At 37.9% G+C, this 14,582-nt stretch overlaps 1 protein-coding gene across 12 annotated transcripts in view; it reads right to left on the bottom strand.

Moving 5' to 3' along the window:
* The window catches only part of ANO4 (anoctamin 4), a 403,411-nt gene that overhangs the window by 103,688 nt on the left and 285,141 nt on the right, over positions 1–14,582 (bottom strand). For all 12 annotated transcript variants that reach the window (XR_012005974.1, XM_072773292.1, XM_072773290.1 and 9 more), the window contains one exon: positions 4,246–4,352. Coding sequence is in view for 11 of the 12 variants with exons in the window: in XM_072773292.1 (XP_072629393.1) it covers positions 4,246–4,352 (107 nt within the window). In the remaining variant the exon portion in view is untranslated. The remainder of the gene's footprint in view (positions 1–4,245; positions 4,353–14,582) is intronic.

Here is a 14,582-nt window from a genome sequence, read left to right as displayed (position 1 = left end):
TGCCCCCTATCCTCTGGATCCTGGTAGAGTCCAGAGGCTTAGCCTCCCTGGGAAATGGAATATGTACTGATTCACTTTTTATTGATGGACAGTCAATCAATGTTTAGGTACTTTTAATCACAGTAACACAGTAATGTGTTTTAAGATGACTGACATTAACATTAAATGTCTAAGAAAAACACCTGAAATGCAAATACCTGTAGGGCTTTTGTATTTTGCCTAGCATGCAGGAAGCCCTCAATAAATAACCTTTGTAATGAATGAATAAATGATTATGTGGAAAGTTCTGATTTCCTGGAATCTTTACTGAGAATTCCACATATCTCATCAATAAACTTTCAAACATCTCAGATGTTAGAAAAAGCAGAATTCCCAGGGACCTTTAATAAGAGACCTTGATAATGACCCCTCTAATTTTATCATAATTTATCAAAGTCCTGTGAAGTGAGAAAGTGGTTAACATTTGAAGTCTACCACTTCACTAACTTCCCCTTTGAGCACCAATTTTGAAAATGTAACTCAATTCCAAAATTTACTTTATGTACTCACACTGTTAAATAAATATCTGTTGATCTATTAATTGCTCTATTTTGAAAGTGGATTTCAACAGGTTTGATTTTCACAGTTGTAATAAATTCAGAGTGAATCTGGAAAACTTGCATAATAGTAGTTTACACTCCAGGAAAATGTCTTTAGGAAACACGTTTACAAATCAGTAGTTTTGTGTTATCTCTAATCAATGTTGGCTCATGGAAGATGCCACTTTCACTCATATACAGAATTTAAGAAACAAAATAAATGGGCAAAGGTAAAAAAAAAAAAAAAAAAAAAAAGAGGGAAGGTGGGAAACCAAGAAATAGAATCCTAATTGTAGAGAAGAAACTGATGGCTACCAGGGGAGATGAGTGGGAGAATGGCTTAAATTGGTGATGGGGGTTAAGCAGTGCACTTGTGATGAGCACCGGGTGTTGCATTAAATGTTGAATCACTATATTGTACACCTAAAATTAATATAATACTGTGTTAACTAACTGGAATTTAAATAAAAAATAAAAGACACTGGGATTCTTAAATAGAATTCTCTTTCATCAAATGAGAGAAACTTTTATAAAGGTCATTGCTTACTAGTAACAATACAACACTTCCTGCATTACTTCAGAATATTTACCTCAAATCGCTGTCTCTGTCCTTTTGGCTCCATCCTGACTACTTGTAAAAATAGCTCACATTTTGAGATGCAAAGTTAAGCACAATAATTGCTGAATGGCCATGTTGTACACAATTTTGACTCTAAGAATGCTGATGGTTAGACATTAATCATGTTTAAAAGATTTTCAATTCAGTTCAACAAACACTCCTACTCTATGCCAGAACTGCACTAGGCAATGATGATACAAACACCAACAGGGCAACTTAATTATAATTAAGGAGCTTTTTGTCCAACTACCAATTTTTAGGGATAGATTCTCAACACACTAGTGTATTCTAATAAATTGTGAGGTGTGATGCAAATTATAACATTAATGTTAGTGAAGGTACTGTTTGCATTTTATAAAATAATTCAGAATAGCTACTGCTATAATAATTTCATTTCCACTCATTTCTTAGAATTTTCATGATACAATGTTAATTGAATAGGTATGATAAAAGTTAGTGTAGTATACCCTAAGTTTGTTAAAATTACATGGGCAAATAGGGGCTAAATATGAAAAAAGTAATTAATGAAATATTTAAATTATTTAATCCACCAAAACGTTAACAGTGGTTCTCTTTAGGTGGTAGAATTTTCATAACATCACTGAAAATAAAGAATTCAAGATAATATGACTTGTACATGATTAATTATCAAATAAACACTCCAAGTTAATTGCCATAGGAATTCACAGGAAGAGAGAAGAATTCCTTCAATGACCTTCCAATGGTCATGGAGGACTTCATGGAGAGGACGTGTCTCAAGGATGGGTGACTGTTGCAGAGAACACAAAGATGTACCAGTCCACAACCCCGCTAATGTTAAGAAAGATCTAAATCAGGTTTGATTTTACCATACCCACCTGGAAAGACTCTCACTGAACATATTATTTCAGATGTATCCAGATTTGGACTAGATTGCTATAATTTTCTATTATATTTTAATTTATGCAGCTTGGGATCAGAGTAGTTTTTGGCAGCTTCAGCATACTAGTGACTCACACTGAGCTTGCATTCAACTAAACCTCTCAAGTCTGTTCTCTCATGATGTTGTTGAGCAACATTTCTCCCACACTGTACCGGAGTCGTTGTTTTGCTGAATTCGAGTGTAGGACTTTACATTTACAAACTATTAAATGTCATCTTGTTGGATTTGGCTGAGATTTCCAGATCACTGAGATCTTTTATGCTCCTGACTCCAATGACAAACATATTTAATGCATCCTTCCAGAGTCCATCGCACCTGAAAGTTTGATGGTCAGGCTGTGTAGGCCATGTACCAGTTATCAATATATTTGCTCCTTAGTTCCAAGAACACTTTCATTGCCTACCTTGCAATAATGGAGCTAGACCTTGCAAATACTTCTCCTTTACCAGGTTGTACAATGATAAACTTTGTCAGCAGAAGGCAATGAAAATACCCTGGAGGAAGAAGCTTGTCTTCCTGGTACCCGTGCTCTCCTCAGCAGGCTTCTGCAACACATGGCTTCTATGGTACCAACTTCCTGCAGGGCATGGTGGCCGGTAGCACATAGCACCTCCCCAAGGGCAGGTATCTCCTTGAAAAGCAGGGCTGTTGTGAAACACCTCCCAGTGAATGGCTTCCCTGGAACCCCTCTAGGCAGTTTTCCCCTTGTTCCCCCAGAAAACTGCTTTGCTACCTGCCTTGCTGTGAACCACAGCTATACCACTTCCAACAGAGTCTGGATCTCAGCTTTGTGGAGGGCATCTTCCTAGGAGTGGTAGCTGCCCCTAACACCTGCTATTTCTTTATTCCCTACAGTTCTCCTTACCCTTCATTAACCAATCCCTGATGACTCTGACTCGCTCATAGTTTTTATATTAAACTTTCCCTGTAAAAATTATGTGTGATTTTTGTCTCCTGACTAGACCCTGAGAGAGATAGCTCATTATTCATACTATTGATAAAAATCTTGTTTGGACAGAGTTAAGGACAAAGCCACCTGAATCCTGCTAATATATGTTAATCTGTTTAATAATGGAGACAATTTGGTAATATGGAAAGGTTCTCACAAAAATGCCCCAAATATAAATTATGAGTGTCCATCAATACATGAATGGATAAAGATGTGATAAATATACATACACCACCCCTCCCCCACACACATAATGGAATATTATTCAGCTGTAAAAAAGAATGAAATCTTGCCATTTGCAACAACATGGATGGATCTAGAAGATGTAATAGTAAGTGAAGTCAGTCAGAGGAAGACAAATAGTATATGATTTCACTCCCATGTAGGATATAAGAAACAAAATAAAGGAAAAAGGAGACAACCCAAAAGACAAACTCTTAACTAGTTAAAAGAGAACAAACTGGTAGTTACCAAAGGTGGGAAGGGGTGAGTCAGTGAAATAGGTGAAGAGGATTATGGTACACTTATCATGATGAGCACTGTGAATAGAATGGTTGAATCCCTATATTATACACCTTAAACTAACAACACTATGTTATTTATACTAGAATTTAAAAATAAATTTAAATAAAAATTAAAAAATAAAATACATATATATGAATTATGGAAGCTGTTTAATGGGGAAGGTGATTATTTGGAGAATGTCCTTATGTGTGACAGTTCATCTGTGCACTTGCCTAAAATAACTCCCCCCACCCTGCCGTCTTCCCACACCAGCCCCTTCTTGTCATCAGGTCTCAGGTCAAACCCCAGCTTCTCAGTGAAGCTTCCCCTGACCACTCCATCTCATCTTGAACTCACTATTTCCATTTTTTCATGTTACTCACTGTATTTACTTATTTGTTTATTGTCAGCTTTTAACTTCTTAAACATACACTCTAGGAGAGAACCAGGCCCAATATCTAGTCCAGTGCCTGGCACATAATAAGCACTCCATAAAAGATTTGTTAAACTGAAAGAATTTCTCCATGATCTTAGGTAAATGAGGTAACATGCTGTTTTAAAGAGATCTAAGGATGTAATAAGATTTTTACACTTGTGAGTTATCCATCTAGGGAGTTAGAGATTTTATAAATGATGAGCAGTTCTAGAATTGTTATATGAATTTACCACTTACCAATTTTGTTTTTTCCTTCTTCATACTTTATTCTTTGTAAAATATGATGTACGATTCTACTTCTTGTGGCATTGTTGAAGAAAGTGTCTTTGTTGTGTATGATGAAGCTGCACACACATATTGAAAACACAAGCTGAAGGTTAATGGGAGGTGATGAATCTAATCTTTGACATAATTTGGTGTTACTCATAGAGGTGTCTTCAGTCAGTCATAGAGAGGATAGTCTGGAACAGCACGAGAGAGCCCAGAGATCACACCAGGGACAGGAGGCTCACACCTCTCAGGAGTTTTGGTTTCAGTCTCCTGAGCATTAACATAATTATGCCAGGAAGGAGCTGGAGCTAAACGCAATTAAGAAACCTTAAAATAAACTAGTAGCAAGTTTAGGCCTCATATCTTGCTTTTTTCCTCAGGAAGATCATTAGATAAATTCACTAAAAATTTGTTTTGTTTTTATCCCCTCCTGTCTCCCACCCACCCCCTTCCATGTCACAACCACCTGGTTTTCAGAAAATTTAAGATCTGAAACTGGTTTGGATGGTGAATATAGGAGTTAGGTAATGAGCTCTGGTCTGACTCAGGACCTCTGTTCCTTCCCCATGTTTCTTGCTAGATGGGACACCTCTTCCAAAGCATATACTTAAAATCGCTTTCTTTCTCAGCCAGCGGCTGACCCAGCCACTGAAGTTTCTCATAGGGCTCATACACACACACACACACACACACACACACACACACACACACACCAAGACCCTGGTTTTCCACTGGATACTCCTACCCTCCTGAGAGGTTTTCCTGGTGACAGAGCTTCCAGGACCATATAATCCAGCATGAAATGGCCATGTCTCCCCTTCCTAGCAATGTGTTAAATGGTACAATACTAGACATAACTGTAAATATAATTGCTTCATAAATTAACTCAGCAAACTTTTGGTACCTCCTATGAGTTGGACACCATAGAAGGTATGGTATGTTGGCAGCAACGGCCTTCAAAACCCAGCTCAGAAGTCACCTCCTCCAGCAGGTCTCTTCACTCCTCCAATGCCACTCCTTCTCTGCAAAGAGTTCAGTCCCTCCTCTGTGCTACTTCTTATCTTGTAAGCACATCAATTTATCAATTATTCAGTATTATCATTTGTTTTTTCATTTGTTCATTCACTCATTCCTTCAGCAATTGTTTACTGAGGGCTCTGTCTAGAGTACTGATTACACAATAGTAAACAAAACAGGTAAAATCTCTGTTCTTGAGAGGCTCACAGTCTAGTGGGAAAGACAAACCATAAAGGAAATGAACATGATTGTATGGCAGAGATGGACAGAATCAACCTCCCTTTGCATCTCTGTATCCCACACAGGGCTGTGAACTCACTCAGGACAAAAGGCTGAATCATACTAATTTCTGTAGAACCAGTGTCTAGTGAGTGGCTGGTTCAAATACAGGTACAGGTTTTTGGATAGTAGTAAGTAAGGGCCATTGGTATGCACATTGGGGAAACTGCTATTAAATGTTTTTTTCAAGAAGATGGATTCCCAAGAGTAGTTCAAATATCAGGAAGAAGAGAGAAAACTGGCCTAGAGAAGATAGTCCAGGCATGGGGTCTAGTTTGGGAACAGCTGGGAATGTGAGTTTGGGATAACATACAAAAGGAATAAAGACCAGAGAATATGAAAATAAAATGCAAATCACATAAGCTGATTCCCCGGAGAAGTATTTTCCTCTCACTTTTACTTCCCTAGGAATCTGTTATAAAATACTGTTTTCAAAAAGTAATTTGACTTGGTGGATAAGAAATAAATGCTATGTGGGTGAATGAGGAAGCTGCAGAGCTTAGCTGGTATTTTCTTTAGGGTTTTCTGAAAACATTTTAATGCATCAAAGAGGAAGAGAGGAAAACTGAAAGTTACATTTAATGCAGCTCCTTTTATTTTATCTTCCACTGCGTTTTCACCGTATTTAAGACAGAACATTCCATTTTAATACCAAATAAAGATGCCATAAAGAAATAGACAAATAAAAAAGCCCATTTTTTGACTCACAATACCAGATGATAACTGAAAACTGATAAGCATGACCATGCTTGACAGGACAATTCTGGCCTAAAAGCCCATGTCCTTCCTCCATTAAATGGTTTTCTGCTTTCTTCTCCTTTTATAGCACCACATTACATTTTGTGAGCTCATGTAATAGTTCTCTATAATAAGCACTGCAGATGAGCTTCAAAATTTTGTTTTCCTCTTCCTTACATCTAGGTTGTACCTGGAGCCTGGAGGTTCTATAGTGGGAACAAATATATAGGGCACGTGCCAGGCACTATTCTAAGCATCCTAGATATATTAACTCATTCAATTCTTACAATCACCCAGGACACAGTATTTTATAGCTTCATCTTACAGGTGAAGAATCAGAGACAGTGAGTGATGCACCCAAAGTCACTCAACTAAGGGGGAGAGCCGGGATTTCAACTCAGGCCGTCTGGCTCCAGAGGTTGCCCTCTTACCCATTCATCTGTCTCTCTGTGTTAGAAACTTCCTGATTCCTGGAGGCTGACTTGCCTTGTGATCAGCCCAAGAGTTGCTCTACCTAGAATTCTTTCCTTGCTTCCACTCATTCTTTGAGCCTCATTTCAGGGCACATCTCCCTCTAAGGGTGTTCCTTGACCGAAAAGTGAGGTGGGCTACAATATGAGAGGGAAGGAGAAAACCATTTAATGCATAAGGAAGATGACCTTTAAGTTCTAACACTGCCCCTACTTCTACTTAAGACTTTGAAGTGAGACAGTCCACAGACTAAACCCTAATTTTGTCACTTACTATGTGGTATTGTAACTGTCTTTCAAGTTCCCTGGATATTGGTTTCCTTATCTGTGAAATGGAGATAACACTGTAATTACCTAGCTTTTTGCAGACTCAGATGAGAAGTCTTGCAGAGCCCCACTGTCTGGCATTTAATAAGGTCTTGGAGTTAGCTGTCATCTCGTTGCTGTTGCTTCGTATAGAAACTGTCTGCCTAACACACCTGACTTCTCTGGATGAGCTTGTTGAGGGCAGGGACTAGCCATGCTCATGTCTGAATTCCCAGCACTAGTACAGGGTGTGGCCCATGACAAGCCCTTACAATTGGCTCACATGGACTGACCTGGAGAATACCTGCTAACATTGGGGACTATGTTATAATGTTATAATATAATGACTAAATATCATTTCCTTTTATCTTGGCATCTACTGCTTCCTGGAAAGATTTCTACCCATTTCATCTTTCCAGCTATCACCTGAACCATTTTCTGCATGTTACCAAAGGATTTTCTTACAGAGTGTGAAACAATCTCATTTTCTCTGTCACTCTTTCACATTGAAGGGCCAAGAGAAGGCACAGTGATGATTCTTGAAATCATTGCTCTCAAGCTTTCCTTAGCCACTTAGCCAAAATGACCTTCTTCAAATGAAATCACTCACATACCCACATGCACACACACATCTTTTAGAAATGTATTCTATAAGTATGCTTACCCATGTACAAAGTGACAGATAATCAAAACACTCATTATGGCATGGGTTATAATAGCAAGATTCTAAAAAACGACTTAAATAATTCATCAGTGAGGGTTAAGATAAACAAATTATTATACAACTTAACAATGAAATACTCTGCATCTGTAAAGAGACAGAGGGTGTTCAATATAGATATAAAAAAAATCTTCAAGATACTACAGGAGAAAACAAGGTTCAAGAAAATCCCTCAGCCATTTGTATCAATCAAAGAGCCAAACATACACATATAAGGAAGTAGATATAAATGTAATGACATATTTATTTGCTTGTACATGCACATACTATGATAAGGACACATAGACATCCAGAAATACTAGCTGCCTCTGGGGAAAACTGGATGGCTGGAAAGGAAGGAAACTTCATTGACACATTTAAGAAATTTTTATCATATGCAAATACTACCTATAAAAATATGAAATATTTTTTAAAAGAAATTTTTAAAGGGAAAATGCAATTTCTGTTCTAGGTTTGTTCTCTACTTCACCTTGAAGGATAAGGAGTAGAATAAACTGAATTGGCAGGGGAATAATTATGTGATCAAGACTCTGCACATATATCTCCTTATACTACCCTTTGGAACAGTTATGCAATATGCCTGAAGTCACACAACTGAGAAAGTATTCAAAACCCATCTGTTGGTTCCAAATTTTCCTACTCATTTGTAAAAGGAACTGCTGAGAGCACATGCCTGCCTGTATGCATGTGTGTGTGAATAGGACTTTCTGGATGCTTTCATCTTGCCCCATGAGGAATGCCCTGCTGACCTGTCACCAAGTAATAGGCAAACCTGAGCCTAAAGTTCCTATTGACTCCCCTTGAGGATTTCTACTCCTGCTTTCTCTGGAGGTGAGCCACCCTCAGGTTTTACTTGAATCTCCCAATCTCCCCCTTGCTAGGAAGGGCAAAAACTGGAAGAGAATATGCCATGAAATTATGTTTTAGCTACAGACTCCCTGAAGCTGTGTTTATTTGCACTCTGTTCTATGTTCTCCTACAGCCAACTGTCCACAGGAGGGTTGGAAAGTACTGTGATATGCTGGTTGCAAACATCCTGTAAAATTCTGCTTGTTCTGTGCAAAGAACTGTTCACTGAGAGTGTAAAAGTGGTTAGGGGGTAGAAAGGGATGTGGGTATCATGCATGTATGTATTTTGAGTGAGGGTAATGCAAAGGTGGAAAGAACCTAGTTTCTCTCCTCAGAGGAGCCTCTATTCTTATTGGATAAAATGAGAAACACAAACATTCAAGGGTGTGAATTGGGGAAAGGTATTCATTAGAGCTGGGTATAAAATCAGCTTATCATCAAATGTGTTATCAACTGATTTTTAAAAAAATTTTCCTCTCAGGCAACAGCTATTAATTAACAGCTATTATTTGACCACACTTTCTTCACAATTAATTTATATGAATTATCTAGAGTCTAGTGCTGTTGAATAGGAATTTCTGAGATAATGAAAATGTTCTTTATCTATGCTGTCCAATATGGTAGCCACTAGTCACATGTCGCTACTGAACATTGAAACTGTGGATAGCACAAATGAGAAAGTAAGTTTTTACTTTTACTTAATTTAAACTGATTAAAATTAAAATATAAATAGCCACATGCAGCTAGTAGATAGGCAATTGCCTCAAATATGGAGCCAGTTTGAACATGTGGTCAAAGCCTCAGTAATGGGATCCTTATCCTGCAATTCCCTTTTGGCTACAAAAACTGGAGCAGGACAGTGAGCAAGGGGTGACAATGCCCTATAGGACTGTGTATAGGTCTTGGGTTCAAGTCTTCCTCTTCATTTTAGTTGTATGGCTTTGGGGAAGTCAATGAGTTTCTCTGGGATACAGTTACTTGTCAGGAAAATGAGGGTCATACAGTCTTAGTTGCCCAACAATGGGGTTAATCACAAAGTGAAGCTATAAAGTAGTGAGATAGATCATCAAACCTATGTGGTAGGTGACTGGACTCCACACGAGTCTAAGAGACAACTCGAACCCAACATGTCCCAAACAGAACTCTTGATCTATATACCCTTGTAAGGTAAAAATCTGCCTTCTCCCTCACCTTTCCCAACTTAAAAAAATGGCACTGTGGCACATTCAATTTCTCAAGTCACAAACTTGAGATGCATCCTTTATCCTCTCTTTCTCTCATGTCCAATATCCAATCAAATTCTTTGAGTTCCTTTTCCCAAATGTTATCCTGAATCTGATCCTTTATCACCCTCTTTGCTTTGAGGTTGTTTCCAAGAGCACTATAATAATTTCCTAACTATTCCAATTTCACTTTCTACCATCAGTTCATTCTCTACCTAACAAGGATCTTTTAAAACAAAATATCACCTCCTCTTCTATTTAAAACTCTTTATCAACCTCCTATAGATTTGGAATCAAGCCTAAACTCCTTTCCATGGTCTATATGCTCCTGCTACATGGTCTAGGCCTGCCTACACCAATGGTGCTTATCTCTTCTCTTCATCTTGCTCATTATAAACCAGCAACACTGCCTTTTCTTCTGCCCTTGGAAAAAACCCAGCTTGCCACTGTCCAGGGCTTCTGTTCATGCAACTCCCAGATTTTTGCATAACTTGTTTCTTTCCAACATTTAGGTCTCAATTTAAATGTCATCTCTTTAATACCTTAGCTAGGATAGTTACTCTCCTGTCTCACAAGTCTGTCTGTCTTTCTCTCTTCCATTACCTTGCTTTTTTTTCTTATGTTTTACTCTCTGAATTTTTGAGGGGTGGGAGAAGATGCATCTACATTTTCATTGTCTGCCTATCTTTCCCTCTAGAATGATTGCAACAACATATTGACTCCACATGAACCAGTGGAAAAACTGGCCAGCACAACTGCTGGGTTAACCCAGCACAACTGCTGACATAAAAGAATCATGAGCAAATAAAATGTGTTTTAAGTTACTAAATTTTCTGATAGATTGTTATGGAGTATAGGTGACCAATATGCCAGTCTTTTCTGATGGCTAAAGTTGTATTCTTTCATAATACAAAAGGAAAAGTGAAAGCAAATGCTTTGAAAAATATTTCAGAAAGCTTTCTCAATTAAACTTTTAAATAGAGATTTATTTTTTAACAAGGAGAAGCAAAGGTGATACAGTTAACCGTCACTTAAATTATGTCCTCAAATTAATGAAAAATCTAAGTAGGAACAAAGCAACCAATTAATTTTTTATGTGACAAACCTATTTTGAGAGTTTTTTTGGGCCTTAGGCACTGTGGTGCAATAACTAACTTCTTAAGTATAATTGTTATGAGTAAAACGATGAGATAACTATCAGGCCAAATACATAATATACATAATATTCAGAGTTCTGACCCTTTGGTAAAGATTTTAAAGCCTCTCCCTAGGATTAAGGTGATAAGCTGCTGAAATTTAAAGCAATGTGAGGAGACATTTTTCTTATTCCATTGGTCATTTCTAATTGTACTTCATGACATTATCTTTTCTATTTGAACATTAAATATAAATTAAGAAATACTTGCTCTTGAGACTTCCAGGTAAAGATGGGAAATTAAATACTTGCATTTAATTTGGCTTTCTCTCAAAAACCCATGAAAATAATAGTAATATGTGTATGTTTACATATAGGCATAAACCCTCAAGGAACAAAGCAGAAAGCAACAGCAATAAAATGTTGGAATGTGAGAAGCAGACTCTCAGGTAGTAACAGACTTAGCAGATTCCCAAACCAGGTCTGGAAAATACCAAGAGCAGTCATATTTATACTACAAAATCTCATAAAATTTTAGAACTGGGGCACCAGTGGCCTCTGGAAGCAGGGTGAAAGGGATGTCAAAATAAATACTGAGATTGAAAGCTCTTTAGGAAGATGTTAGATCCTGAGATTTTCCCTGAAATTTAACAGAAGCCCAGAAAGTTGTTTTTTTTTTTTTTTTTGTGAGAATTTTTTGTTTTTGTTTTTGTATGGGGTAATAATACAGCCCCTGAACTGTAAGACATCAGACATGGTTAGGGGTAGGGAAACTGGTAATGAAAACTGGTTTTCACTATGTGAATGTTTGCATCCTAGAAGCCAAGATTCCCAACGGTCTTCATCTGCTTAGGCTTCAGAACACTGGCAGCCAGGTTTTGACTTTCCAAGCAGGACACTGGCAGAGACTTCTCTGAGGAATCTGACCAGCTAAAGAGGAAAGATCAGAAGAGAAAGGGAATGGGGACTCCAAAATGAAACCCACCAGCCATTTCCCTACAACAAAATTACCAGTTGATGCGTCCCACCCACTAATCTGAAATTGTGCTCAAGTTTTACATTTCCTATTATTTAACATGGACAGAGAGCCAAAGATTACTGAGTATCTGAAGAATTCACTAACAAAGATAGAGAATAATAGAGAGAGCAAAAGCAAAACAGAAAGAAACATGTTAAGGATATTAGGCTCTGTGAAGTGGTGAAACATTAAAAAATATCATTATTCTCAGAAAGTTAAGATACTGTTCTTGTAAAAACAGGTCAAAATAGGATTTTAAAAAGCCAGAATAACATGAAATTCAAAATAGTCTTTGTAAATTAAAACAAAGTGACAGCAAAATTTAAAAACATAATAGAAGCATTTGAAAATAAGTTGAAATCTTCTAGAAAATAAGTTCAGAAAAATCTCCTAGAGCAAAAATTTACAGATTAAATAAAAGGAGAGAAAAGACAGACATGAGAGGATCAGTTAGGAATCCTATAAAGAGGGATGCCTGGGTGGCTCAGTGGTTGAGCGGCTGCCTTAGGCTCAGGTCGTGACCCCGGGGTCCTGGGATGGAGTCCCACGTTGGGCTCCCCGTAGAGAGCCTGCTTCTCTCTCTGCCTGTGTCTCTGCCTCTCTCTGTGTGTCTCTCATGAACAAATAAATAAAATCTTTTTAAAAAAGGAATTCTACATATAAAGAAAGAAAAAGGGATAAATGATATGCAAAATTCAAAAATTATTCAAGAAAATTTCCCTCATTTGCAAATATCTTCTCCCATTCTGTAGGTTGTCTTTTAGTTTTGTTGACTGTATCCTTTGCTGTGCAAAAGCTTCTTATCTTGATGAAGTCCCAATAGTTCATTTTTGCTTTTGTTTCTTTTGCCTTCGTGGATGGATCTTGCAAGAAGTTACTGTGGCCGAGTTCAAAAAGGGTGTTGCCTGTGTTCTCCTCTAGGATCTTGATGGAATCTTGTCTCACATTTAGATCTTTCATCCATTTTGAATTTATCTTTGTGTATGGTGCAAGGGAGTGGTCTAGTTTCATTCTTCTGCATGTGGATGTCCAATTTTCCCAGCACCATTTATTGAAGAGACTGTCTTTCTTCCAGTGGATAATCTTTCCTCCTTTATCAAATATTAGTTGACCATAAAGTTGAGGGTCCACTTCTGGATTCTCTATTCTGTTCCATTGATCGATGTGTCTGTTTTTGTGCCAGTACCACACTGTCTTGGTGACCACAGCTTTGTAGTACAACCTGAAATCTGGCATTCTGATGCCCCCAGCTATGGTTTTCTTTTTTAAAATTCCCCTGGCTATTTGGGGTCTTTTCTGATTCCACACAAATCTTAAAATAATTTGTTCTAACTCTCTGAAGAAAGTCCATGGTATTTTGATAGGGATTGCATTAAACGTGTATATTGCCCTGGATAACATTGACATTTTCACAATATTAATTCTGCCAATCCATGAGCATGGAATATTTTTCCATTTCTTTGTGTCTTCCTCAATTTCTTTCAGAAGTGTTCTATAGTTTTTAGGGTATAGATCCTTTACCTCTTTGGTTAGGTTTATTCCTAGGTATCTTCTGCTTTTGGGTGCAATTGTAAATGGGATTGACTCCTTAATTTCTCTTTCTTCAGTCTCATTGTTAGTGTATAGAAATGCCACTGATTTCTGGGCATTGATTTTGTATCCTGCCACGCTACCGAATTGCTGTATGAGTTCTAGCAATCTTGGGGTGGAGACTTTTGGGTTTTCTATGTAGAATATCATGTCATCGGCGAAGAGGGAGAGTTTGACTTCTTCTTTGCCAATTTGAATGCCTTTAATGTCTTTTTGTTGTCTGATTGCTGAGGCTAGGACTTCCAGTACTATGTTGAACAGCAGTGGTGAGAGTGGACATCCCTGTCTTGTTCCTGATCTTAGGGGAAAGGCTCCCAGTGCCCCCCCATTGAGAATGATATTTGCTGTGGGCTTTTCATAGATGGCTTTTAAGATGTTGAGGAATGTTCCCTCTATCCCTACACTCTGAAGAGTTTTGATCAGAAATGGATGTTGTATTTTGTCAAATGCTTTCTCTGCATCTAATGAGAGGATCATATGGTTCTTGGTTTTTCTCTTGCTGATATGATGAATCACATTGATTGTTTTACGGGTGTTGAACCAGCCTTGTGTCCCGGGGATAAATCCTACTTGGTCATGGTGAATAATTTTCTTAATGTACTGTTGGATCCTTTTGGCCAGTATCTTGTTGAGAATTTTTGCATCCATGTTCATCAGGGATATCGGTCTGTAATTCTCCTTTTTGGTGGGGTCTTTGTCTGGTTTTGGAATTAAGGTGATGCTGGCCTCATAGAACGAATTTGGAAGTACTCCATCTCTTTCTATCTTTCCAAACAGATTTAGGAGAATAGGTATGGTTTCTTCTTTAAACGTTTGATAGAATTCCCCTGGGAAGCCATCTGGCCCTGGACTCTTGTGTCTTGGGAGGTTTTTGATGACTGCTTCAATTTCCTCCCTGGTTATTGGCCTGTTAAGGTTTTGTATTTCTTCCTGTTCCAGTTTTGGTAGTTTGTGGCTT

Source organism: Canis lupus, chromosome 13 (genome assembly GCF_048164855.1).
Source record: "Canis lupus baileyi chromosome 13, mCanLup2.hap1, whole genome shotgun sequence".
NCBI classification, from domain to species: domain Eukaryota; kingdom Metazoa; phylum Chordata; class Mammalia; order Carnivora; family Canidae; genus Canis; species Canis lupus.
This window is presented reverse-complemented; position numbering and strand designations above follow the sequence as displayed.